Genomic DNA, 25,359 nt, shown 5'->3' with positions numbered 1-25,359 from the left:
ATGCAGTCAGAGACATGAAAGCTCAACGACAAGGATGTTAGGAGTCATCACCTCAGTGTGTGTGTGTGTGTGTGTGTGTGTGTGTGTGTGTGTTTTGGCAGGATGTCCCACAGCAGTGTTTTCTCCTTCCTTCCTCCTGTTAAGGCCAAGGCACCAGGTCAGCTGGCACGCACACACAAACAGGAGGAAACTGGAGAGTCAGTAGAATAAAAGTCATATATTGGTAGTCAGAACTTCTGAGAGCAGACCAATGAAAAACACAGACTTTTTAAAATTATTTTATACATTTTAATGGAAATGTTTACTGACAACTGTTAAATAATTCTTCTTGCCACTCCTACAGAGGTGTGAAGGATCACTGTACAGTAAGCTTTTCACAGTATTTCTTACAGTATTTACATCCTCCATCTCCGCTGGCCGCACGCGATGACGCAGCATCTCCTTGAGCAGTGGATGAGTACATTTACAAAGTCACATCTGCAAGCTAAATGCTGGGTCCCTTTAAACAGCGCTCAAAGCATTTACAAAAAGTAAATATCAGCATACAAAGGAAACAAAAATAATCAGTTATCTGTACAGTGCTTCTTAAAATTAAGTTAGTACATTCACACACAAAAATAGTTAATCTCAAATGAACTGCAATGCAAACCCTCTGAAGCTAACCATTTTGGTATGATTAGAAAACAACAGAACAAAATGTGGAAAAACAATGTTAGAGTCACTCAATAAATAAACCCTGTTTAAAACTGCTTTAAAACACCAATAAGGCCTGACAAAAAGAGAGTCAAATCTTTGACAGCAAACATGGAACAGGACATTTTTGGGACACTAGAGGTCGCCACAAAAACAGATCAAACCGGTCTTAAGAAAAAGAGTTCCCATTCTCCTTTGGCTTCTTTTCACCTTACCCAGTGTGTTATGTACTGAGAAACGTCATTGTTGTGGCTAGTAACGCTAATAAAAAATTAAAATAACATACTTATCTTCAGCTATGTTTACATGCACATCAATATTCCACTATTATTGCAAATATGACAATATTGTGAATTTGACAAGGGTCATGTTAACAACATATTCTGTTTGAATATTCCAGTTTGGGTTAGATCATGAGGGATATGTCTGTATTAGTCTGATTTTAGGAGCATTCTTTGGACACGTATACAGCCAATATGGAATATGTGTCTCAGTGGGGATTTTGCGACACACTGCCTCTTGCCTGTTTGCCGTCAGCTCTGTATGTTGTACACAGCCAACTAGCCAACAGTTTGTAGGGCTGTGAGGTACAGATGCATGCCCAAAAGAAAAGCCCACATTTCTGGTCTGAAGGAGAAACACACCGAACTTCTTAACATTATGAAAGACTTGGATATTAAGAGGTTTGAAGATATGTGCAAATATTGCAACACCAACCTCTTCAAGAAGGTGATTAAAAGAATTAAAGAGGGAGGCTGTGTTCACACGGTTGAACAAGTCCGTCACTGGAGTAAAACTGAAAAAAATCCTGGCACAAGCCACAGCCGATCCGCTTTTCCATATTTTGACGACATGCTACGGTATGTTTATTGGAGTGTGCATGGCTGCGTGTAACAGGGAATATTAATGGAACTTTCATTAGCCATAAACAGCTTAGTAGGAGTACTGTATTTTTCAGAATAAGGACAACTGGATTATTTTGTGCATGTAATCATAGTCAGTGTTTTATTTTATGTTTTGTAGAGCCACAAGTTCTGCAGCAGAAATGTCAAACTTGATTGCAAGTGCAGTCAACAGCGCAAAAACTTTAGCTAACTCCTTGGTTAATATGTAAGTTACAATTAAGACGAGTAGGAAGAGAGATCTGTCATTGGTCTCATTTTTGACTACAATTTTTTTTTTAGGTTTATCCACAAAATTTAGTTTGACAAAGCGATCCTAACACGTTAAGCTTATACCAGACAACAGATCCGTCTCCATGACAACATAACAAACTCCATCTGCTGATGAAGACCGTCTGATACAATTGAAAGCTCCTGAAAAAGCTAGTAAGTGAGCCTTGAGTTGACATAGTTCTGTTGAATCCATTACTTGTTGTCCAGTCCTAGTTAGTGTATTTATTGAGTAACTTAACACTTTTAACACAAGTTTTGTAGTGGTTTAATATCTCCCCTTGCCGCAGTGATGTGGACGTGTACTCCAGGGTGTGTCAGTACACCCTGACATCACTGTTAGCTACGATCACAGATGCAGGGTGGTGCAACAGACTTGAAACTTTCTACCAAATAAGGCAGTTAAAACACTGCTTTTCAGCCTGATATTAAGTTACTGTTTAAAGACATGTCAATGATTTAGACAGTGACAGAAAACTCTTAGTTAATGTTCGGATTTTTGATGGTATGTCCATGTTTTTTCAGAGAAGGGCAACCTTTCCTGAGAAAGTCCAAAGACAAGAGTACGTCAGGGGTTTTAGGAAGCAGTGTGTGACACATTTTGAATCCTTAAGAATAGACACTGAACTATTTCAACAACACATTTCAGACATGATTTTGGTACCAAACTTTTCGATGCCATACAACACAGTGGGTAAGGTGACCAATGGGCCAAACAGCTGCTAATATACTACAACACTCGAGAATGAGAGCAGAGTTTTTAGGACAATCTCAGATCTGTGTGGAATGTGTTTTCAGTACAACTCTATATTTAGCTCTAGCCTCTCACATCGGTGACCGCTGGAGTGTTAGATTTAATTTCAGAGGAAACTAAATAAACCTGCCCTAACTTTTCTCTTCCAAAATCCCAAACTGTGTCAACAGATGACTTCCACTCAGGGTTGGTGTCCTCTAGCTAAGTGAATGGAGAAATTCATTCAGTGCAAATGCCCTTTTTTATCCAGGCTGAATTCCTACCAGGGTATTAGGATTGTGCGTTCAAGCAGCAAGCTTACTAATTTGGCCTTTGTCTGCAAATCTACTAAGCAGATTACTCCACTATTAGTCCCCTAAAATAAGGGCCTCTTGATTATCCGCAAATGGAAAATGTGCTACTGACCCGGGTCATTTGAGCTTTCAAAAGACAATATCGCCAGTAGCTTTTTGCTCCCAAATATGTGCCAACACGTAAGTACTTTTTTCACTATGTACCTTATGGGACAGTTCACCCCTAATCAAAACTGATTATTTTTCCTCCTACCTGTAGTGCTATTTATGAGTCTAGATTGTATTGGTTTGAGTTGCAGTGTTGGAGATATCAGCTGTAAAGATGTCAGCTTCTCTCAAATATAATGGAACTACATGTCACTCAGCTTGTGGTGCTCGAAGCGCCACCAAAAAAACATTTCAAAAACTCAACAGCAATCTCTCTTTCCCGAAATCATGACATAGTTACTCAAGATAATCCACAGACTTTGTTGTGAGCAGTTTCATGGAGGAACTATTTTCTTTTTACTGAACTACAGGAAGTGTGAATCTACTGCTAGCTCACCTAGCACCACTGAGCTAGCAAATGTCACAACTTAGCCAAAGAGGATGCCACCAGTGTTTACATCTAGTGCCACACAAGCAAGCAGGCAAGAGACTCTTGTCCAAGAGTAGAATCACATTTCCTTCTTTGGCGGGTGTAGCATGATAGGAAACAACAAGATCTGTGGATTATTTTAGTAACCCAGTCATGATTTCTGGAAAGAGACATTGCTGTTGAGTTTTTCAAATGTATTTTCTTGGCACTTTGAGCACCACAAGCTGAGTGCCATCTAGTTCCATTATACTGGAGAGAAGGTAGACATCTCTACAGCCGGTATCTCCAGCACTCTGCAACTAACACCAAAACAATCTTGACTGATAGACAGCACTAAAGGGATGAGTCAAAATGTGTATTTTTGATTTCAGGATGAACTGTCCCTTTAAACCCACTTAGCTTCACAGCCCTAAAATGAGTTGTAATTCACATCAGAATGCTCTGATCATCCCATCTCAGGATAAGAACCACTGACACATTTCAAATGTAGCTGTGATCCCTCTGAAAACACTTTCTCAGGTTAACGGTCCTGACTGAAAACCATCAACATCAGTTAGTGTCTCTTCTGCTGTCCTGAAGGGCTGCTGCTCACTTGGTAAATTATTAAGCCTATCAGTTACATGAGACCTGCAGAGGAGGACAAAGGTCAGGGCTCAGAGTCTCCCCCTGCTGGGATTATGTGGGTACTGGATATCCAGAAGAGAGTGTGGGTGAGAGAGAGAGAGGACACATCTGTGTTGTGGAAACAGCTTCAGCAGATATGATCTGAAGCTCGGATTCATTCATAAACGTCTTGTGTTTATCAGTCCAGTATGATCAGGCCAGTGATTGTGTCAACTATGGGGAGGATGAGGAGGAGTGAATCCTGTGCTTCAGTTCATTATAAAGCCAGTGCTTGTGCTGTATCAAGATTTTACTAACTTTTACTGGTCAGTGCAAAGATTATCTGCACCAAAAGCCAAATATAGGATTACTGACAGTTTAAAAGTCTGTGCAGAATTTTATGTAAGTCCTACTGAATTAAAGGAAAGAAGTTACCGATGTCTAATTAAATCTGAGTTCATTATGAACACATGTGAACTATGAGTGGCCAAAATTAGAATAAAGAACAAAAAATTAATAATTAAGGACCATTAAGACCTACTGTGCTTAATAAAGGTGCATTCTGCTGATTTTACACATGAAGCTCAGTTTGCCTGGCACAGTTAGCACTACTCAGCCTGTGGAAATGGATGTTAAGTGTCTTTTGTGGCTCTGAAGAAGCTTTGTCAAATCTGAACTCAAATAGAGCTGAAACTGATTGATCGACTGACATAAATAATGATCAGCTTCACTTTTCAAGCAAAACCTGTGTATGTAATTACGCATTATGTAAGTATGTAATAAGTACTTAGAAAGACTACACAAGTTGTTTAAGTGACGTCATTGCTTTCTCTCTCGCTGAAGCTACAGTACCTGTGTGTTTCATACCATGATATACCCACACAAGCAACAGGTCCCGCCTGGTTTTTCGCATCACGGCTGATAAAAAAGATCAGGAGTCGCCGGATAACGCACCAAAATGAAGCCCCATGGGTGGCATCTAATGTAGCCTGGAGTCGCTAGCCTCCGGCAGATATGAGCTGCGTGCTGTGGTAAGGTCTGGTAAGCTCACTTGAATCCGACTCCACACCTCTAGAATTTTTTTTTCCATTTTCTAACATGTAGTCTTCAGCAAACACTGACTTAAGTGACACCACTTGAGGACATTTATCAGACTCCACACAGCTCCCTCTGGAAACACGACAGGCTTGATACAATCTTTTTCACACATACTGTAGTACTCGCTAACACCTGGAAACAGACTTCGATGTATAAAATCAGTGGAGTTATAGTATTTTTTCTTTTACAGACACTGTGCGTGTCTGTTTTTTTTTTTAATGACTACATCTCTGGAGAGTCCGATGCTGTGCTCTTTCATCCCAGTAATAGGGGGCTCTCATGACAGCAGCACAGCCCCAGATAACCCACTCTTGCCTCATTTTGAAAGCTATACTTGATTTGACCCCAGATATAACTTACGCAATGTCTGATTACGTAACAAAATTTAGCTCCAAATCTGGGATGTGAATAGGAATAGATTACAGTGAGGGGCTGAGAGCAGTCTCTGATGGTAAGATGGCCCGTGGAACAGGTGCTACTGCCTCAATCTCAACACAAAAAGGGAGATATGAAACAAAACTGTGGTGGGAGCAGAACAAAGATAGTAACAGTGAGGAGGGAGCAGACACAGGAGGGCATAAAAGAGAAAAGGAGGGGTTGGCAGTGGAGGTGACAGAGGTTGTGATTTTCCAAGAGGTCTGGAAAGTTTAAATGGAAAGTTTAACGGAGCGATTCGCTGTAACCATAAAAGTCAAAAAGGTGGAAAACAGTTCGAGGACAGCAATGCACACAGAGTTGAGAGTGACGTTTACACAGGTCCTCTCTTTTTACCCAACATCTATCTCCCCTCCTGCTTCATATCACTTCCAAGTTCAACACAAAACAACCCAAACTGAGGAGCTGTTTCACCTGAGATGTTAAGTAATCCACATGTCTTCACATAAATAAATAAATGCACATTAAGCTACTCTCTATCACCGATTGCTATAACACAATAGTGATTCAACCTACAGCCAGTCCATGAAAAGCTTTTCCATTTGCTGTTCCATGGACTCAGTGGAGGTTCTTCCTAAAGAGAAGTCCACTAGCACACAGAGAAGTTTGTTTTGCATTTCTAGCAGCAGCAGTAGTTTGCTTGGAATAACTACAAGAGATACTGAAGCTCAAACTGCAATGACAGAAGAAAATCAGAGGAAACAGACAACACAGTACCGTCCACAGGGTTTGATGCACAGGTAATCTCTGGGAAGTGCAGTGCAGAAATACTGCAGCTACGAGCACTTAGCATCAAAGACAGAGGAATAAAAGAGGAAGGATCGCACGAGTCAGAATTTAAAGTGTTAAAATGTCTGCAGACAGAAGGAGGAATGGTCTCACCGCACACACCACATGCAAAATCTGAGGAATCCCAGGTGAAATGCCTCTGTAGTCAGTTTCTATAACGAGGCCGTGGCACTGAGCCATAGATACAGTGCACAGAGAGCAGGACAAACTATCTGCCAATGTCAGCATCAAACCCTCCTTAACAGTCTTGTCCCTCTTTTGACCTTCATTACCAGCGTTGTGGAACATTTTGGCGCCAGAGTGACAGACGATAAAACAAGTCTGTGATCTCTACCCTAAACTCAGACGGCTCTGCTCACTATGCCTTGTTCAGCTGCCTGAAGAGGGAAAGCAAGACATCAGGGTTTATCAAGATAAATTAAGTACACAAACATACACAAGCATACACTCACACACATACACACAGAGCTCACTGAAGTTTCATCATTCTTGAGCTAGAGTTGTGACAGACGTGGAGCTACGTTGGGGCAATGAAAGAGTAATTGCGCTTGTTGCAGAAAAAGGATGCTGGGTAGACCGAGCAGAGGTCCATCAACAGCTGGCTCACAGAGAAGAGTTCCCACCCTACAGGAAGTCCCAGCATAGAACCTGTTACACCTTCCCTCCTGTCTTCTCTCCGCAGTCTGTCTTTCTCCGTCTCCTCTCATTCTGGGATCTGCAGGGCCATCACTGCAGGTTTGGTCTCAAAGTACTGGTTGAAACGTAGCACAGCGTACCTGCAAGAACAGCCCCAAGTTTGATTTATTCTCAGGTTATATGTGAGGAAATATAAACTACAATTATAGTGAAGCTATTACAGATATTGTTTTCTTTTATTTATTTACTTTATTTATCCACTGTTTTGTTTCACTGCTTTCTTCCTCAGTGAAGTGAGAGTGATTGGGTTGCCAGTCATATCTTTCCTTAGGTCTACCTCCTCTCTGTGAACTACTAGGTGGGGGCAAGCTTGTTGTCCAGTGTTGGCAGGAAGTGTTAAGTGGTATGGATGCATACAAAAGAAATAAGAGACTTTGCTTTTGGGTTTTGGGTTTCAGTCTTTCACAATGCTCTGTTTAACCCACACAGACAGATTCTTTTCAGTCACACAGGCTGACCTATCACTTATGTAATATCCTACACAGGGGGGGTCACTACACACAGCTCTACATCTTTCATACACTCACACAGAGACCTACCCGAGGAAGTCGAAGTCGATGGAGGAGTATTTGGCCTGGATGAGAGCCCAGAAGCCCCAAAAGAAGTGAGAAGCCTTAATAGAGACAAAGCAGATATCAGGTGAGGTAAAGTAATGTGAGGCACTGTGGGTATGAGTGTGTAAGAGAAGGTGTGTGTGTCTCACCAGAGCAAACTTGTTGACCTGTACATAGAGTGTCTCCAGCTCTCGCTGGCTGACCTCCTCTGTTTTCTTGGTGAAGAATTTGTATGCCTGCAGGTACACTTTGAGCCACTCCATCTGCATCTCCCGACTCGGGTACAGTCCATAGTCCAGCTCCGCCATTCCTGACCACACACACGGACAAACAGTTGTACAAGATGCCACGCTGGATATAAAATTAAAGGGAATGTTTGGATTTTTTGAAGGGGGGTTGTATGGGGAACTTATCCATAGTTGAACTTATCCATAGTGTATTACATACAGTAGATGTCGGTTAGCACACCCAGTTTGGCTTGCTAAACAGAGGAGCTGCTGATCTACCACTGCCTCATTCCCTTAGTTAGTTTGCGTTATTGTTTGACTTTGTTAAATCCAAACTAACCCTTTAAAAAACCAAAGTCACACAGTAACCCAAACAAAATAACTGATAGAGGCAGCAGTGCACCAGCAGGTAGTGTTCAGCAATGTTAAATCGCTGTCTTTCTCACTAGAGTCTGGCTTTGAAGAGAGCCATTTAACGGCTTCAGTTCCCCGCCAGAGATTGTTGTGTCATGGTAAGGAAAAGCAGTGAGAGTATTCTAAATGTAGCATACACTTGAACTGATATTGATTTTTTTTTTTAAGGTGGGACTTAAGTGGCAACAATATGTTTTGTTGCTGCCCCGTTCACAGCAGTAGCTTCCGTGTTTGTACTCCTGCCTGTACAAACTGTTCTACTGTACAACCCCAGTTCAAAACTAGCCCTTTAACTCTAACACACAAATCACACTGGTTCGACAAACCTGCAAATTCATTGAAGTGGTTGCCGATGTCGAATGCCTGGTAGTTGTAGCTGGAGTATTCATAGTCTATAAAGCGAACATGACCTGTGAGACAACAAAGAGGACACGTAAAATGTAAAGTGTATAAAGGTGTGCCTGCTCACAGGCTCTTCAGGCTGTAGCAGAGGAAGTCAATCAAACTGGCATCATTTAGGTAGAAAGTACAATGTTTGCACTGGCAACATTTTGTGGGCTGCCACAGCAAAGTATCTGCCAAAGAAGTAAAACAGCAAGCAGTAACAGAAAAGAAAAAAGTCACATAAGAAAAGAAAATATTTCCTCAAAGCACACGTATGTGGTTGTAGCTGTGAAATGCATCTGCTACTCTACCCACGAAGCACAAATTAGGAGGAAGTCTGTGCTCGGATGTAACACTGCCCTCAGAGCAAACCTGTCGTGCCACAGGAAACACTGGGGCACTCACCCTCTTTGCTGTTGTGAATGATGTTCTTGCAGAGCAGGTCATTGTGGCAGAGCACCACAGGGGAGCCCAGAGTGGAGAGATGCTCCTTCATCCACACCATCTCCTGCTCCAGCACAGCTTTGCTGGGCACCTCCTGCTGTATTCTGGACAGGGAGAGATAGGAGAGAGGTCAACTTTTTCCCACACACATTTTCCCCAGATGCTTCTCTTGACCGGCTGTGACAAATATGCAAACACAAGTGTCTGCAACATGACACCGGCTCCGCAGCACAATGAAGGAAAGTGACAGAGATACTTTTGCTAGTTGTTACTGACTAAAACAAACAGCTTTTTGCTTGTTTTTGGATCATCACAAAGTGGGAACACACGTGCAGTGATAACAGCTGAGGCCAACATGCACAAACAGCACACAGGCTCAGTGGGGCTACAGCCTACTGGCTCCTGGGAGCACAGTTACAGAGAAATAAGATCTCAGTGGACACTGCAGTGCTGCAGAGTGTTACCGAATCACTATGGCTACACTTCTATGTCTCCTTTTGAAATGACCTGTGAGATCTAATTATAACCATCTGATATGTGATTTATTCCATCACTGCATATACATAATGTGCTTGAAAATGGCATTTATGCACCTCCTGCAGCTGTATTTATTCAGATATCTGCCCTTCTCTATCTCTGTGCATGTGACACAGGCCTGCTGATACATTTAACCTGAGTTCAGCCCCGCTCATATGACGCACATTGACAAATCTGTGTCAGTCTGAAAGTGGTATTACTGGCTAGTGGAGAAAGGGTTAAGTCGCTGAGTTAGTTTCTCAGCTAACCACACCAAGCAAAGACCCCAGTGCTACCGGTAATGGGCTTATGGGACTTAATCCACCGTCAGCCTGATAGCAGGAGATGAGAGAAAGCTGGGAGGGAGGCTGAGTCTCAACTGTTCAGCCCCTGCCTGGTGTATAGCAGAGATATGACACTGTTAATCTATGAGAGGTGGAGTAATTTTGCATAACACTGGAATATTACACATCACATAGATCTCTGACAATACCAGTTAACATCTGGGCGTTTATACAATCTGCTTCTGACCACAGGGCCACAAGTGTCAGCTGTCCAGGACCAGGACACTCTAGCTGTCTGTGTAACCAAGGAAGAGAGTAAAGTGACCCGATACACTGAGCTGAGCAAACATCTGCTGGCCCACTGCATGCCTCAGACTCCCTAATCCAGTCGGCTATTATTGTTACAGTTATATAAGCCACATGCTGGACTTAATCTAATAGCCATCAGAAGAAAGATATCTGCTGTGACTGGGCAGCTGGCCAGGTTATGAAACGGTCCACCTTTGTCGGCTCCAGAGCTCCGGTGCCAAGATGCAAACCAAACCATCTTCAGCCTGAACTGCTTTTCCTTCCTCTTTTCCTGAGATGAAAATGCAATTCCATAAAATACATTTCTCAATGCCAAATGCACCAGCCTTATGTGTGTGTCAGCCCAGGAGTCAAAAGTTATTAGATAAATTCTAGGAGTTATAAACTTTCAGGGTTTAAAGAAGCAGTGTGATTTATAAATTACAACAGCTGCCTTGATTGCTAAAACGTTCGATCCTTCCATTATGAACCACATTTTCAGTAATGCATTTCTTTCCTGCAACCTCTATGCTTGGCCATATCAACATATACAGTAAAGGTAACCTGGATTAAGCCATTAACCTAGATTAATGACTGACAGGAATAAGTGCTGACTGCTTGGAACAGGAAGTGTTTATGACACCAGATCAAATCTCTATTCATATTTGTTTAGTTATCTGACAAAACAACTACTTTGTGAACTTGGCTGCATAAAACAGTACAGGTAATGACAGAAAAGATGGAGACTGAACAAAAGTTTAACATGCTGTCAGACAACTTTCTCTCGTCTCTAACTTTCTCTGAGATTGTTCAGTTCAATATACAGCCGATGATACAGTACATGATGTCGTCATCATGAAATAATAAATTACTAAGCACTAAACACAATGCACAGCTGGTGGGAATGTGTCTAGTTCTGCAGGTAATTAGTCATAAACCAAAATATTGGACAAAGTGAAATGGTGCTAAATAAAAAGTCAGATTGCCAAAGTTGGATTCATCATCAGGGGAAACAACATTGACATGCTCGTGTGGCTAAAAATATGCTTTCACAAAACAGTAAAGGTGGTTGCAAAGCTTCTGTTCTGTCATAAAGAAAAAGACACCACCTTCTAGTATTAACCTTGGCAGTATCCTCTCACTTCCTGACTCCACAGTAAACCAGATGACTATTCTGTAAGTACATCATGTGCCAGATTAACGACCTCTGGTACCTAGAGAATTAAACAGGGGAACACATCCTGGTGCAAAAACGTTTGATAAAACTACTTCACTGAGTGTTCTCAGATGATATCAGGCTCAAGGTAAATTGACTCCATCCTCATTACTAATGTTACAGGCAAATCAGGCTGCGCTTCAGGAACTATTTGCATGATTATCAGAGCGCATGTGTGTGTGTGCTGAGCCACAAGCAGGATCACCCACCAGGAGCTACTGAGAGGCAGCTGAGAAGCCAGATCTCACCTAACGTTGGACGCTTGGTCAGTGAACTCGGTGGCCACGAGGGAGAAGTATTTTCGCATCTTGATCCACAGGTTGGGTTTGGGGATGCAGCCATTGTGTGCATGGATGGCATGGATACGAGCCATCTCCCTGGCTATCATTCTGCGAGGAGACAGACACACAAAAAGATGACTAGGTTTCAACATGAACCCATACATCATTTCAGTTCAGCTACACTGAATGAGTCTCCAGTTCAAGGAATTCAGAGTTCCTGGAAAGAGTCAACTGAATACAACATGTGACACACACTGAGTTGATGTAGACGTAGGAGTGTTTAAAAGCCAACACCAAGGATAATGAGTTTTAACAGATAAAGAATTAGTACTGATTTCTTTGTGCACTTTACAACTGAAACTCTTCTGCTTCCAAACTTAACTTTGGAATTGGCCTTTGATGATTTGTTTCTGCAGTATCAACCACCCGCCAACTACTATTTGCATGTGACTCCTATGTTCTTGCTTCATTTGCCTCTTTCCTGAGCGGTGTTGAGGTATTGCTGCATTGTAAAGCAGTTTGTGTCTATAAGGGCAGTGTGGTAACCTAGACTGATTCTGAGCACAATTGGACAATGCCACTTGTGTTACATCTCTGAGCTAAGTCAGTAAAAATCTTGAGTAGTCCCATGACTCTACCATGTCCCAACCTTAGTAAGGAAGGATCCCTGACGTCCTGCGTCCCAAGAGCGTCCCCCTGCATGAACTCATAGCAGATGCCATTCTGAAAGGTGCAGTAGAGGCGAGGAGCACAACCATTAGCATGTAGCACCTATAGAAGAGACAAAAGAATACACAACACATTAACAGCGTTAGAAGGGAAAAACTATTTTCAAAGTCACAGGAGAGCCAAGCACTTTTAGACTCATCTGCTATTACACTACCTGAAAGCTTTTGAGCTCATTGTCTCTGTCCACAATCAGCTCTGTCTTGTTCCCGTATACTCGGACCAAGACCACATCCTCTGGACTTTCCTCCACATAGCAGCCCACTAGCTTGTTGGTGGTTCCATCAGTGAAGAGCTGGAAGATGAAGAGAAGAAATCATTTAACCTGAGATGCAGAAGAATACGCCCAACCTCTGACTGTGCTGAGTGCTTCCCAAAGAAAATCTTTGAAGTTGTGCGTTCTCTAAAGCTATCAGCTGTTTTAAGGTCAGGACCAACAGTGCAGACACCATACAGCTCTGACCTACATGGCATATATGTACCATAGAACAACATTCTTTACAGAATCACTGTCATACATGCCCTCAGACCACAAATACCGCATAAATGCCAATCATTCACCATGATGCTTTTTAAAACAAATTAAATTCAACATGTAAATCTTGGCACATTCAGTCATTTAAAAACCTGTATAATTTATTTTAAGTATAAAATATACATTGATGTTCCATCAATTTCCTCATGATGCAGTTGGTTTGCAACAGATTAATGTACTGTATTGATATGTACAACCTAGATATTGCACATGGCATCAGGCTGCAAGAGGTATTTAACCATGTATCACCACTATGTTTTTTTTTTTACCTATAAACACTAGGACTCAAAAAGTGACTTGCATTTTTACCTAGATTCCAACTGTCATGTCTCACAATAAGCTGATTCCCAGGCAGCTGCAGACCCAGACCCAGGGTGTGCGTGAGTGAGATGGAGGCAGCTGCCTGCAGGAAGACAGGCTTTGCCCAGTCGGGCCCTGAGATAACTTTATCTTTTGTCTTTTGCTTAGAACAGCAACTTAATACAATATAGTTTCTGGATTTTGTTTGATTTCTAGTGTTGGCAAAAAAAGGTTTTTGCAAATTTCCAATTTACATCACATTAGCTCAAATGGTTAACTTGGCTTGTTTAACAATATTACGTGAATGGCGCTGTCACCAAACTTGATATGAAAAAGGGGCAAATAGTCGAATATTTGTACTGAACAGCTAAATCTGATTCGACTCACATAATTCTTTGTCTGTTACAACCCTAATGCTGTACAATATAAACTGATGTGGTGACTGAACTTATTACTCTGAGAACAGTATTTCAGAAAATGACGTGTTTAAGCAGTTGAGGAAAAGAGTAATCTGATAGGTAGCACTTACTCTTCAATTATCTAGAAGGAAAAATGATGTATGAATATTGCTAATACAGTTCATTTGGTTAGGCTTTGTTTGATATAATTCCAGATTTGCCATTTAGTCCAGCACAAGATTAAAAAGAACATGCTTGATTCTAAAACAGTGGATACAATTTCGCTTTACCCTATTAACCGCTTAGAAACTTTTTATAATGACAACGCAGACCTTGGCATTGCACACTACAGTCTGCAGGTGTATTAAATGCAGCAAGTTAAACACATAGGGCTTTGACAAGCATCCAAAGTTCCCGCTTATCCTGAGTGAAGCACATCCAACCACACCCTCTCTGTGCTGACCGCAACCAAGACTACTTGACTCATCTGCAGAGTGGTGTTGGCACTGTATCAGTGAGTTAACAAGTTAAGTCAAATGCCTCTCCTAAAATGAAGAGTAAGCAAAAAGCCCTCTGTGTCTAAAGCTAGGCCTTAAATATCTGAGTGACAACATCACTCCAGTGGAAACCAGTGGGCCAGTCCATCCCACTGCAGCGAACACAATAACAACATACACGCTGCCTGCATCTCCCCCGGCCCAGACGCTCACTCACACATATCTGGCATTCCACACATGGCTGACCACAAAGATGGGCGCGCAGGCATCCCTGTTATGACCGTACATACACAAGCATACACGCCTTTGCTACCACATGACTGATCCCTTCTACCCGCCACACAATACACCGCTAAGACCTGTGATCAATACATCGACAGACAGCGATAAGCTTGGACCCAGACAGAGGTAAACATTCTGCCATATACTGCCTGACGCTTTCTTTTTTTCCATGTATGAGTCTACGTTCTGGGGTCTGACTGCGAGGCCTCTGAAGCTGCCTTTCTTTGGCAGAGAGGAATCGTTCTGTCTTCAGCATGAGAAAGTTGTAAAAGGAGACTGATGCTCTGTTGCTGTTGGCACACTCTGCTGTTTTTTCGGAACTCAGTGTGTGTGTGTGTGTGTGTGTGTGTGTGTGTGTGATGTTTGGAAATGGACAGTGTGTATTTACAGTAAAAGTCTTCCTGTCCAGGTGGCAGGGCTAATCAGGTGTTTCTGTCAACAGTGCTGCCCTGCTGCTCCTCACCACATTTAGTGCTTCCCGCTCCCATCAAAACAATGGTCCCGCTGCTCAGGAACATCCTCCCAAACTCAACCACATAACACTTTTTTTTTTTTTTTTTTTACATTAATCTCACACTCTTCTCACTCTATTTTCAGCTGTGACCCATATCGTGAATACTTCACCAGCTGTGCAGCTGTACAACACCATATGAGGTCTGATTGAAAAAAGCTTCCACTGGGACATAAAGCCTGTTTGGATGTTGATCACTGAGAAAAGCTCTGCTGGTCTGGCCTGCAGAGGTCGAGGTAAACATTGTTGCGTCCTCATCTGCAGGTGTGTGAATGGATGGGGCGTTGGATTCAGAGAGATTAGCCAGCAGGATGTAAACACATGGCTGGCGTAACTGTGTTCAAACCGTGCCACTGGGGAGAGTAATAACAGTACATGGTGTTCAATGGTGCCCACTGTCAGAGTTAATCCAAGGACTTTGACCTGGCCACGACACATCAGTGACTTGATCATATTATAAGGAATCAATTATGCATCTTTCCTGCCCTGACAAGCTGCATCTGTAAAATGGATTGCTCAATAACACACATGTGTATGTGTGTGTGTGTGTGTGTGTGTGTGTGTGTGTGTGTGTGTGATAATGATGTGGTGAAGCTTTTCGTACAGCTTTTAGTTTCATACTGGTTGAAAGAGAAATGTATACCGGAGATGGATACAATAATGTAACCATCGATTACTTACAGTGTATGGCCCCACTCACTGTTTATTTTGATTCATTGTTACATACTGTGCATGTGTGCTGATGTTATCTTGACTGCACACCCATGTGTGTTGATGTGCTAGTTTTTCTTCACATGAACAAACAGATAGGCCTGTATATGGACAATAACAATCAGCTACACGTTTTGGTTTTGCTTGCATTTAGAAATCTTACAAATTTTTTCATGTGCCATGTGCTGAGAGTTGTATCATTTCTTGTGGACAAATTCTTTGCATACTATCTGACACTGTCTACTTTAATATCATTATATCATTAATCAATAAGAGTTTATTATGATGGAAAACACTTGATATGTGTCATAATCTGCACTTGCATTTTACACACGTGTACTGCCTTTATTAAAGGCAAAATGCGGCTCACATATTTTCTGTTACACACTGATCAGGCTGTTGAATATGTAACTGACAGAGTAAAATGTTCAACAGAAGTGGTGAAGGCTATTGAGGGCAGAATGCCGACGCTGGGTTAATATGCTACTTTGGAAAGAAGCAAAAAAAGTTTTTTTTTAATCAGAGATAGGGGAATGCAACTTCATCTCAATTAATTTTACGCAATGTTTAAATCTTGCCTTAAAAGGGATTTGTTAGATTTAACTTTTGCCATTTTTTCCCTTCTCTCTGTTTTTAATGTGTTCTTTTTATTTCTGAGAGAAATGTGTCTTGGTGTGTATTTATTACCTTTTTATTTATTTAAATATTTTAAATGAATTTTATGCAATTTCATGTACTGCTGCAACAAGTAGTAGATTAAATAATCATTTTAAGTAATATTTTCTTATGTTAAGATTCAAGGTCCATTTTATTTGTCATTTTACAACACAAGCTTGCACAAAGAAATGTAAGTTGTAGCCCTTTCACAGTACACACACATAAAACAAACATACAAATAACATAAAACTACATACAGTCATTTATATACACTTATATACTAGAGATGGACAGTTAAAGTACTCACATCAATTCTGATGTACTTGCAAAATAAATCTAACCTAAGAACAGGGTCCGAAACATAGATGTATATAGCTAGAAACCAGACGTCAAGATAGCACCTATTCAGTCCAATGGAACTGCTTTCCCGAAACATACGCTGAAAAGGTTTCTAGCCTCCGGGTTTACTTACACAGTATGCAGCTTACTTAGTATGCACAGTAATGTTTCATCCTGCTAGCCCCACCCATGAACTCACACTTGGCTCATAGACTTTTGCACTGTGATGATGTCACAGAATTTTAAATTGCTTTTCTCTGCTTGAGGAAGTTTTTCAAATATAAAACCTCCATGATAAAAATAAATAAATAAATAAATTCAAAACCGAAAGAGTCATAACTGACCTTGTTTGCTGTTCGAGGTGTCCTGTCAACAGTTTTACAGACGTCTCTTTTACAATGTCGATCAATGGGGAAAATGCTTTTTGGGGTTTTTACGCTGCAATACCGCGAGTGGCCACTGGTAAAAATTGGAAGCAAAGCTAAGCTGCATTCCCGGAGGCCAGAGTGCAGAGAGTGGCGAGGAAACAGAAGTTTACACATTACGTAGCTTGCACTGCACATGCATTTAATTTATTTTCTCAAAATCATAGACTGTATATAAAGATGAACGACATGACAGCTCCCAAAAAGTTATGCCAAAACATCTCAATCCCCTGGTGGCTGGCTGCAATATGGGTCACAAGCTCCACCCCCTCCATGTTAGTGGATGGGACATGGACCAAAACAAAATATCAAAATGCACATCAAATAAATGTTTTCCCAGATATGGTTTCTGTAATTTAAGGTAGCTGTTACCACGCTGCTTTGTGCCCATTTTGGTTTGGCTTGGTTTTAGTTATTTATTCAATACTATAAAAAGGAGGTTTGGCATCATGATTGACAGCTGTGCCTGCCATTGGTGTGCTCGTGATCAATGGCACTGCTCCTGATTGGTCAGACAGATGTATGGGCGGGAACTCGACACTGCTGAGATCGCTGCTGTACAGACTGGCTCAAAATGACGTCACCGGCACAGGATGGCAGTGGCCATATCTAGGACATGCTGGCTTCACTATTTAATAGTGGGAGTAAGTGGAGACGTGTTGTGCATTTTTTATTAACAGTCTATGGTTGAAATACTTCCAAACTTCACTCTGATGCCCGGTCGCCACTCTGCCATTAAAGCTAGATTAAGTGTGTCTGACTGACAATATTAAATGTAATCTGTGGGTGTGCAGATCTATCATTCTTGCAATTTGGATCTGTGCAGATACTCATAGATTTCAGTTACATCACTGCGTCCTGTCTGAGAAATGCAAATATTTAAACTGACTTTCAAACCGAGTACTCAGGTCCATCCCTACTATATACATATACACACACAAAGTACAATGCATACAGTAAAATAATCTCTATAAAGGTTTGTAGAGGCTACTATATGTACTTGCACTGTAACAGCTCAGAAATGCTTAATTCTCAGATATTTTCCTTGAAACTCTGTCCTTCCTGCTGCTGTCACTGAATTTTCATGAGCTATAAAAGTCGCAATAGTCTCAGTTTTAAGTTAGGTTTCAAACTTAAGCAGACACACCTTCAGGTTTATTTGTAGAACAGGCACAGACCTGTGTAATGTGACCTGCACGTCTGCTTTCTGATCCTGTCTGTTCATTGACTTTATTCATGCAAACTCTGCTTATCATTTTACCTAATAAATTAGCTGAATAGGAAAGGTCTCCCAGCATGCGTTTGCCCATATGCGTGCCTATCATATATATAGCAATATTTGTATAACTATTAACATCCAGACACACTTTAAAAACTGACAAGTGAGCAACATAATAAAGAAGCAAGGCTGACTATCAGTGACCAGAGTTCACCCAGCTATGACACAGTCTCATAAGGTGTGTGTCTGCTTCACCATATTTCTCACCCAAACTGACCATCACGTCACCATCAGATGGTCTCAGACACTAACCTGACCGTGACTGGGCTTCACTATTGTATCTGGTGCTACATGTTGTGTACTTTGGACACATAAAACTGTCTGTAATAGGAATATATATCCCTGCTTGCCTTTGGGGTAACTTCGTGACGATAGTTTATCTTACTTAAGAGTTCAAGTCTGGGGGCGTGGGCTAGCGAAGCTAACGTTTCCATATTATTTAGCTAATAAGACGCCTTAAAACAAAAGTAAGGTAGAGAGCGGTGTGTCGTTTGTTTTAAGAAATTAACCCAGACAGCAGATAATGTTTCCACGGCCCTCCTCCAGGCTGCCTGGTAGTGCTGGGTGATGCTGCAGAGCTGTCAATCTTAACTTAGCCTAGCATACAGCTAGCTTAGCGGCTAACGTTACCTTGGTCTTGACATGGCTCGTGTCCCACGCCGGTCTCAGCTCTTTAATGAGCTTCATCGCCCCCTCCGTCACGTTGTGCTCGTCCACGAAAATGGGAATTTTTCTAATAACCGGCGACCCCACGGGCACATGTATCTGCGTCTCCATCCTGCAGCCGTTTATCTATAACGTTAATCTCCGAGCCCTTCACAGATATTTCTAGAAATGGCAGCATACAAGTGTTGCTTGGTTTATAAGTCGCGAGATGTCGATGTGTTTTAGTGCGTGAATGAAGTTCTGCTTGAGAGATGTGTCTTGCTCGGTTGCAGTTGCAGTAAAGGTGACTTGAAAGCAGCGAAGATGTACGGTCAAACTGCCGGGTATGGATGCTCGTCGCCGGTTTTCTTGGGAGCAGTCAGCCAACAGTACCATTTCCTCCTACTTGGCTCCGCCCGCCGGGATCATCCGATTGTACCGCCGGTTGAGACGCACCATAGCCGTGCACGCCCCTTGTCTCCGAGTGGAGCCGAGTGGAGCCGAGTTGAGCCGAAAAGAAGAAAGCGTCACATACTGGTGTCCTCATGAGTCATGATAACTTCTTTAGAGGAAAACGAAAGGCACAGAAGTCTACGGGTACTTAATGTAGGCAAACTACAGTGAATACTGAAAAGCTATGGGACACTTGGGTTCAGTTTCTGAGAGGGTTTTCTTGTAGACAAACAACTAACAGTCTAACCACTGTCTAAAGTTACTGTCGTGTGAACTGAGGAGGCCAATGCTTCTTCTCTTGTACCTAATGAGAATGTAATGAGAAGCTGCTTTCAGGTCATAATGTGGAAGAAAAATAGCCAATGTACTGTAAGTAGTGAGCATAATAACATTATGGACTTGCATATCTTGGTCTGTTTATTAAACTGATAGCATGAACAATGTGTGCTAGAGCAGTGGTTCTCAACCCTATAAATATTCACCAGGTCAAGGACCTCCATTTGATAAGAATTTGCATCTGACACATCTATCTGAAAAGATTTTGGTTGCTATATTACTAAGATCAGATTCTATAGTTGTCATCCAGAGCTGCAACAAGTTGCAGGTTAATCGATCAGTCGATCAACAGAAAATTAATTATTATATAAAATTATTTTGATAATCGCGTAATCGTTATAGTAACTTTTTAAGCAAAGAAGCCAAACATTTGCTGGTTTCATGCTTCTTAAATATGATAATTTGATGCTTTATATGTCATACATGATAATAAACGGAATTTCTTTGGATTTTTGACTGTTAAAGATAAAACATACAATTTGAAGATGTCACCTAAGGCGTTGAGAAATTATACAGGGCATGTGTCACTATTTTCTGACATCAATAAAATGGTTAATTGATTAATCACAAATATAAAGGGCAGATTAATCAATTATGGAAATAATAATTGCCCTATTGTCAAGAAATGAGATAACCGTGGAGGACAGAAAAATTATGATCAGAACAGTCACTCTTATGACCACCTGGGGCCTCTGCTGGACCCCTGGCTAAAAACCACTGTACTGGAGATAAATTAAGGTAAGATAAGTTATATCAATTCTAAGGAGTGACAATTAGGTGTTCCAGCAGCACAAGAGACAGAAAGGAGCAAAAGAAAAACAACAGAAGATATAATTTATTAATTATATCTTCTTGTGTTTGTGTTAAATAAAATTAAAGCTATATAAATAAGTACAGAAGAGTATACAATAAGCACAAAAACTATACAGTAAATTGAAACAATAAAATACCTGCATATAAAATAGAGTAGCCTAGGCACGGGTACATAAATGTGCTTTATGTGGACTGATGTAGTAGCTAAATGTGCGAGACCCAATAGGACGTGATTTCAACCTATAAAAGTCTTGATTAAAAGTAAAAGCTGTCATTTTGAAGAATGGTCCAGTGAAATAAAAAATCATTTAAATATAGTTGCTGGTCTGAATGATTAGTCTGTGCTGCTGGGTAATTTATGCATGGAAACCCTGGTAGCAAAGACAAAATACAGCCACCGGATAAATATAATGAGTTATCTCAAATTTGTACTTATTTTCTACCTGTGACATCTGCTGCTTAAAAAGATGCATGAGGATGAAGACTATCAATATGCCACAAAACACCAACTCTGTCAGAGTCATGTCATTGTGCGGTAAGTTGATAAGTAGTTTGCATAAAGTAGACAAGAGAAAGGCACAAATGAGCACACCCACCACCCGCTGAAAAGAATAAATGAAGGGAGCATGACCCAGCAACCTCCACTACAGCAGTACCAACTCTGAGTCAAGTGGTGGCAGTATAGTAATAAAAATGTCTTTGCCAAGTGGTTCAAACAGAGGGACAGGTTACCCTGAGGGATGACTTTGAAGAAGGGCTACTTCCTGTTAGGATGAGTACACCAGAGAACTCTGTAGCTATCAGCTTCTTTCAGCTGCATCAAGAGATAACTTCCCAGTTGTCCTCAGTTTGGACTCTTCTGACATCACTCAGGTGGTTGTAGCAGTGATGGAGCAAGTTTGAATCGATAAAGCAACTTTTATGAATTTCCACATGATTATAATTTCATATGGGTATATGAGTGCTAAATACAAATTCTTCCTCAAACAAGAAATTGTGATATACTTTGTCACATTGTGATTTTAATGAATGAGAGCTTGGGGTAAACATGCTGAAAGATGGGAAGGACTCAGCTGTTTTGATACTATGTCAAATCTTTAATACTTTTTACATCAAAAACTTAATTTCTCCCACTTCTTAACTTCCACACTCATGGGATGCCTACCAGCACCGTGGCTCTTGGCTTTTGTGCTCATCACGACTCTGCTGTCTGTTACTAAAATCCCAAGGAGCCAGACAGCTGGTGAACATTGACATAAACAGCCATGGACATCCGGCCATTTAAATCTGCTCAAACTTGTCGTCTATATTGCTAGAGGCAACCACTCCACATCACTGGTGTGTATGTGTGCAAAGCCAGACTACATAAACAAGTCCACAGGAAGTTTAGGGAATTTTCGGCTGCGGTGTTTACTGTCTGAGAGCAAAGAGCTGTGATTGGGCCTACATAGATACATTTGTATAATCTACCCATAACATTCTTATTGCAGCAGCCTGAGTCTTTATGCATTCATACAGTGCTCAACATTTACCCCAGCACTCAGATCCCTTCATTGGATGCTAATGCACTTCATGATTTGGTCCCACTCTGTACATTTCTGACCTGCTGACTACAGTATAGACCTCTGGTGGTGGTTTTCTAACATTGAGTTTTCTCAGGGGTATGATTTATGACTGTGTCTGTGGTTTGTGTCTGTGGGTTTGTCATTACATTTTTATAGATGGTTGTTTTTTTCTTGAACTTTTTGTGCTGTATTGTATTTTACTCTAAGTATCACTTTCTGTATGCATTTCAATGTACAGCCCACTGAGTTTACTTGTATTTATAATGTGAAGATTTGCACATTATTTTGACAGTATTTTGCTATGTCCATCCTCTTTGTTTTAAACACTATACAGGCACTGACATTTTAAAACAGATGTATTTTAATATTTTTTATTATCAATTTCTCTTTTATATTCATGATTTTTGCCTTTACACTGTTTACTGTGTCTGCTGTGACTGTTATGGACCAAACTAGCAAGCACATTTGTGAGTTAGGCAAATATATACATGTGTAAGGTCTTATTTAAATAAGATAAGAAAATCAACAGGTAAATACAATATAAATGTCATACATAGAGGATACAGTGCATCTGTGAACACAATACTACATATAACAATGAAAATATGCGAAATATTATATGAAAAATAATACTTAATATATATGTTTTAGCTCTGAAAGCTGGGTCCAGCAGTCGATACACACTTCTCACACTGACCTTATGATAGCTTTAGCCAAGGCCAGTGTACATTACATTAAAGTGTGCCTGCTGAGCCCAAGCAGCAACCTGCGAGGCTGAAAAATGAAGCCAAGGCACAAGTATCAGAAACTGCAGTTCCTCTAATGGCCACTTGAGGCTGGCTCCAAGAACGAGTCAGTCCCCATAGACACCATATTAAAATGGCCAACTTTAGAATAGAAATAAACATGTTTACAGCCTGATACAAAAAAGGTGTTGGTCTCTATAGCTAATTCCCCGGTGATGACAACTGTACAAGGGGTGAATTTTTTTTCTACACATTTTATTAAGTCTTAAAGTTGCGCATTATCAAGGACGGGGCTTATTTGAGTGACAGGCTGTCTGTGAGGTGTCACCACAGCCTATGAGTCAGATCCATCCCTCACTCCATCACAGCTCCACCCTCTCATCAAAATATAGTCACTTCTGGCATCAAAGGAAATGGCCAGAATGCCAAACTTGGAGCTTCAGAACAGGAGTCCACAAACCAATCGGTGACGTCACATTGTTTTAACAGTCTATGGTTGAGCCATTGATGCATTTTACAGCTCAATTTATGCATTTATAAAACTTTTTTTTTTCTTTTGTTTTGTATGGCATATGTATGCTAAGCACCATAATTTTAGGTCATGGTGCCTTACAAGAAAAAAAGGAATTTTCTTACTTATTCACAAAAAAGCGACTTCCATGTCTTGGACTGTTGTTACTTCATACAACTTCCTGTTTTAAAGTATACCTCCTATTTTTTATAGTTAGGTTTAAATAACTGGAGAGGCATCAAGGGGAAGAGTAAATGTGCATATGTGTTGTATGTTTGTGTCAGTGTGTGCAGCTGTGAGATGGAGGTTATCAATGAGCAGCACATTGTACAAAGATGAACAAAGATATGCAAACAGCAAGGCATGCATGGTTTTGTTCACCGCCAATATTTTGAGCAACTAAACTTTGTGTATGTTTTGCAAGTGACTAATGGCTACTCATTAGTTTCACGGGACATGGTGGGATGGGTTGGTGTGTGCAGTCACACCCAGACACTGTGTGTGTGTGAATGTAGCAGCTCAGAGCCGCAGCTCTACCTGTAGCCACATGCCTCATCTGCTCTCCCTAAACTTCATCCAGTCTCTTCACTGGCTCTCAGGAATGCAGTTGGCAAATTGTGTGTGCATGTGTGTCTCACTGTGTGTATGAGAGGGTGGGAAGGTGTAGATGTGTGAGTGGATAGGTGGCTGAATGTGAATGTGCATGCATGTGTCTCAGCCATGACCTTGTATGCAGGTGGGACAGCTCAAAGGTAGACCAGTGCTACTTGGATATCTGAGGAATGAGGAAATGTTTACATTGTTACACTGCGGAGTGCTGTTTACAATGTCACACACACACACACACACACACACACACACACACACACACACGCATGCACGCACACATCATAAATCACATCTCCATTGAAAGAGTCAACTCAGGGCTTGCTTCCTGTCTAACCTAATTTGTCATGTCAAGGCTCATGTTGACACACTCCTCATCTATCACAGATTGCATGATTAGAATGAATCGGGGTGTTTGGGAAAAGAGACCATTCCATGTGAGGAGTGTTTACTTTCACACACAATTTCATAACATTTACACAAACCCACTCAGAGGACATGGATTGGTTTTGAAGTTGACAGATGTGGCTGAACAATGTGCTTCTGATCTACAACAAAGCAAGTAAATGGGAGGTCATTCAAGGACATCTGACCATCTGGACAGTTTAGAGATCACTGGAATAACAGACTTTGTTAAATTTCACTGTTTGTCCTTCCTAATGTTCTGTTTCCTGTTGCCATCTTTTACTGCTGTGCAGAGTTATAGCGGACTTATATTGAGGTTGTATTAGTTTTAAAAACATTGTAAAGAAGGCCAACTGATTTTCAGAATATCAAAATTGCTTAAATCTAAAAGCTTTTACTGTAAACTGAAAACAATTGAACAAATGTCATTTTGGCTGTCATTTGTCTTATCTGTTGTATCTTTCCTGTAAAAATGCTGTTGCTAGGGGGCAGAACAAACCACCAGGAACTGTGCCAGGCTTTGAAGCTAATTTTCATAGTGACCAAAAAGTGGTAACGCAATTTCCCGGGGAGCTTTCACATGATGCTATTGAGCCCAAAATGACTTTTTCCCATTGACTTACATTGGAAAAGAGACATCTGTAAATCAGTGGATACATTTTTTGAGCTTCACAACCCCTGCAAAATGAGAAGAGCCACAAGATTAAACAATTGTACCTTTGTTCAAGTTAGCAGAATGCTAAACCGGAAGTCAGCTACTCAGCCGGCAGAAGTTAGCCAGTTGGCTGCGCTTTGCCAGGTTAGCTGCCGTAAGTCTCTAGTGTGCTTGCTCTATGGGCTCCACAATGTGGAAGCAGTGCTAACCATTGGGGTTATTTTATACACGGCAGCTGAAACATTT

General features: G+C 41.1%; 1 protein-coding gene across 3 annotated transcripts; it reads right to left on the bottom strand.

The window, feature by feature from the left end:
* Positions 1 to 265: 265 nt before the first annotated feature.
* etnk2 (ethanolamine kinase 2) lies at positions 266 to 19,428 on the bottom strand. 3 transcript variants are annotated; one of them, XM_049579988.1, is made up of 9 exons: positions 19,009 to 19,428; positions 12,602 to 12,739; positions 12,368 to 12,489; positions 11,686 to 11,826; positions 9,095 to 9,237; positions 8,632 to 8,715; positions 7,814 to 7,974; positions 7,650 to 7,723; positions 266 to 7,190 (listed from the first exon to the last, which is right to left on the bottom strand). In XM_049579988.1, exons 1-9 carry the CDS (start codon positions 19,153 to 19,155, stop codon positions 7,118 to 7,120), a joined length of 1,083 nt encoding a protein of 360 aa, XP_049435945.1. In that variant the 5' UTR covers positions 19,156 to 19,428; the 3' UTR covers positions 266 to 7,117. The 3 variants fall into 3 exon arrangements, with proteins under 3 accessions (XP_049435945.1, XP_049435935.1, XP_049435953.1); XM_049579978.1 differs by lacking the exon at positions 19,009 to 19,428 and adding an exon at positions 17,019 to 17,683; XM_049579996.1 differs by lacking the exon at positions 19,009 to 19,428 and adding an exon at positions 16,643 to 16,826.
* Between the last annotated feature and the right edge of the window lie 5,931 nt (positions 19,429 to 25,359).

The sequence above is a fragment of the Epinephelus fuscoguttatus genome, linkage group LG1 (genome assembly GCF_011397635.1).
Source record: "Epinephelus fuscoguttatus linkage group LG1, E.fuscoguttatus.final_Chr_v1".
In the NCBI taxonomy this organism is placed as follows: domain Eukaryota; kingdom Metazoa; phylum Chordata; class Actinopteri; order Perciformes; family Serranidae; genus Epinephelus; species Epinephelus fuscoguttatus.
Note: the sequence above shows the minus strand (reverse complement) of the source record. Positions and strands in the feature narration are given on the sequence as shown.

Excerpts from the sequence above, each read along its gene's own strand:
- etnk2 (XM_049579978.1), bottom strand. The coding sequence starts at position 17,237 with ATGTGCAGTGCAAGCTACGTAATGTGTAAACTTCTGTTTCCTCGCCAC. Across the intron at positions 11,827-12,367 it reads AGGGATCCTTCCTTACTAAG|AATGATAGCCAGGGAGATGG; the intron begins GTTGGGACATGG and ends GTCTCCTCGCAG. Across the intron at positions 7,191-7,649 it reads ATCGACTTCGACTTCCTCGG|GTACGCTGTGCTACGTTTCA; the intron begins GTAGGTCTCTGT and ends CTGTTCTTGCAG.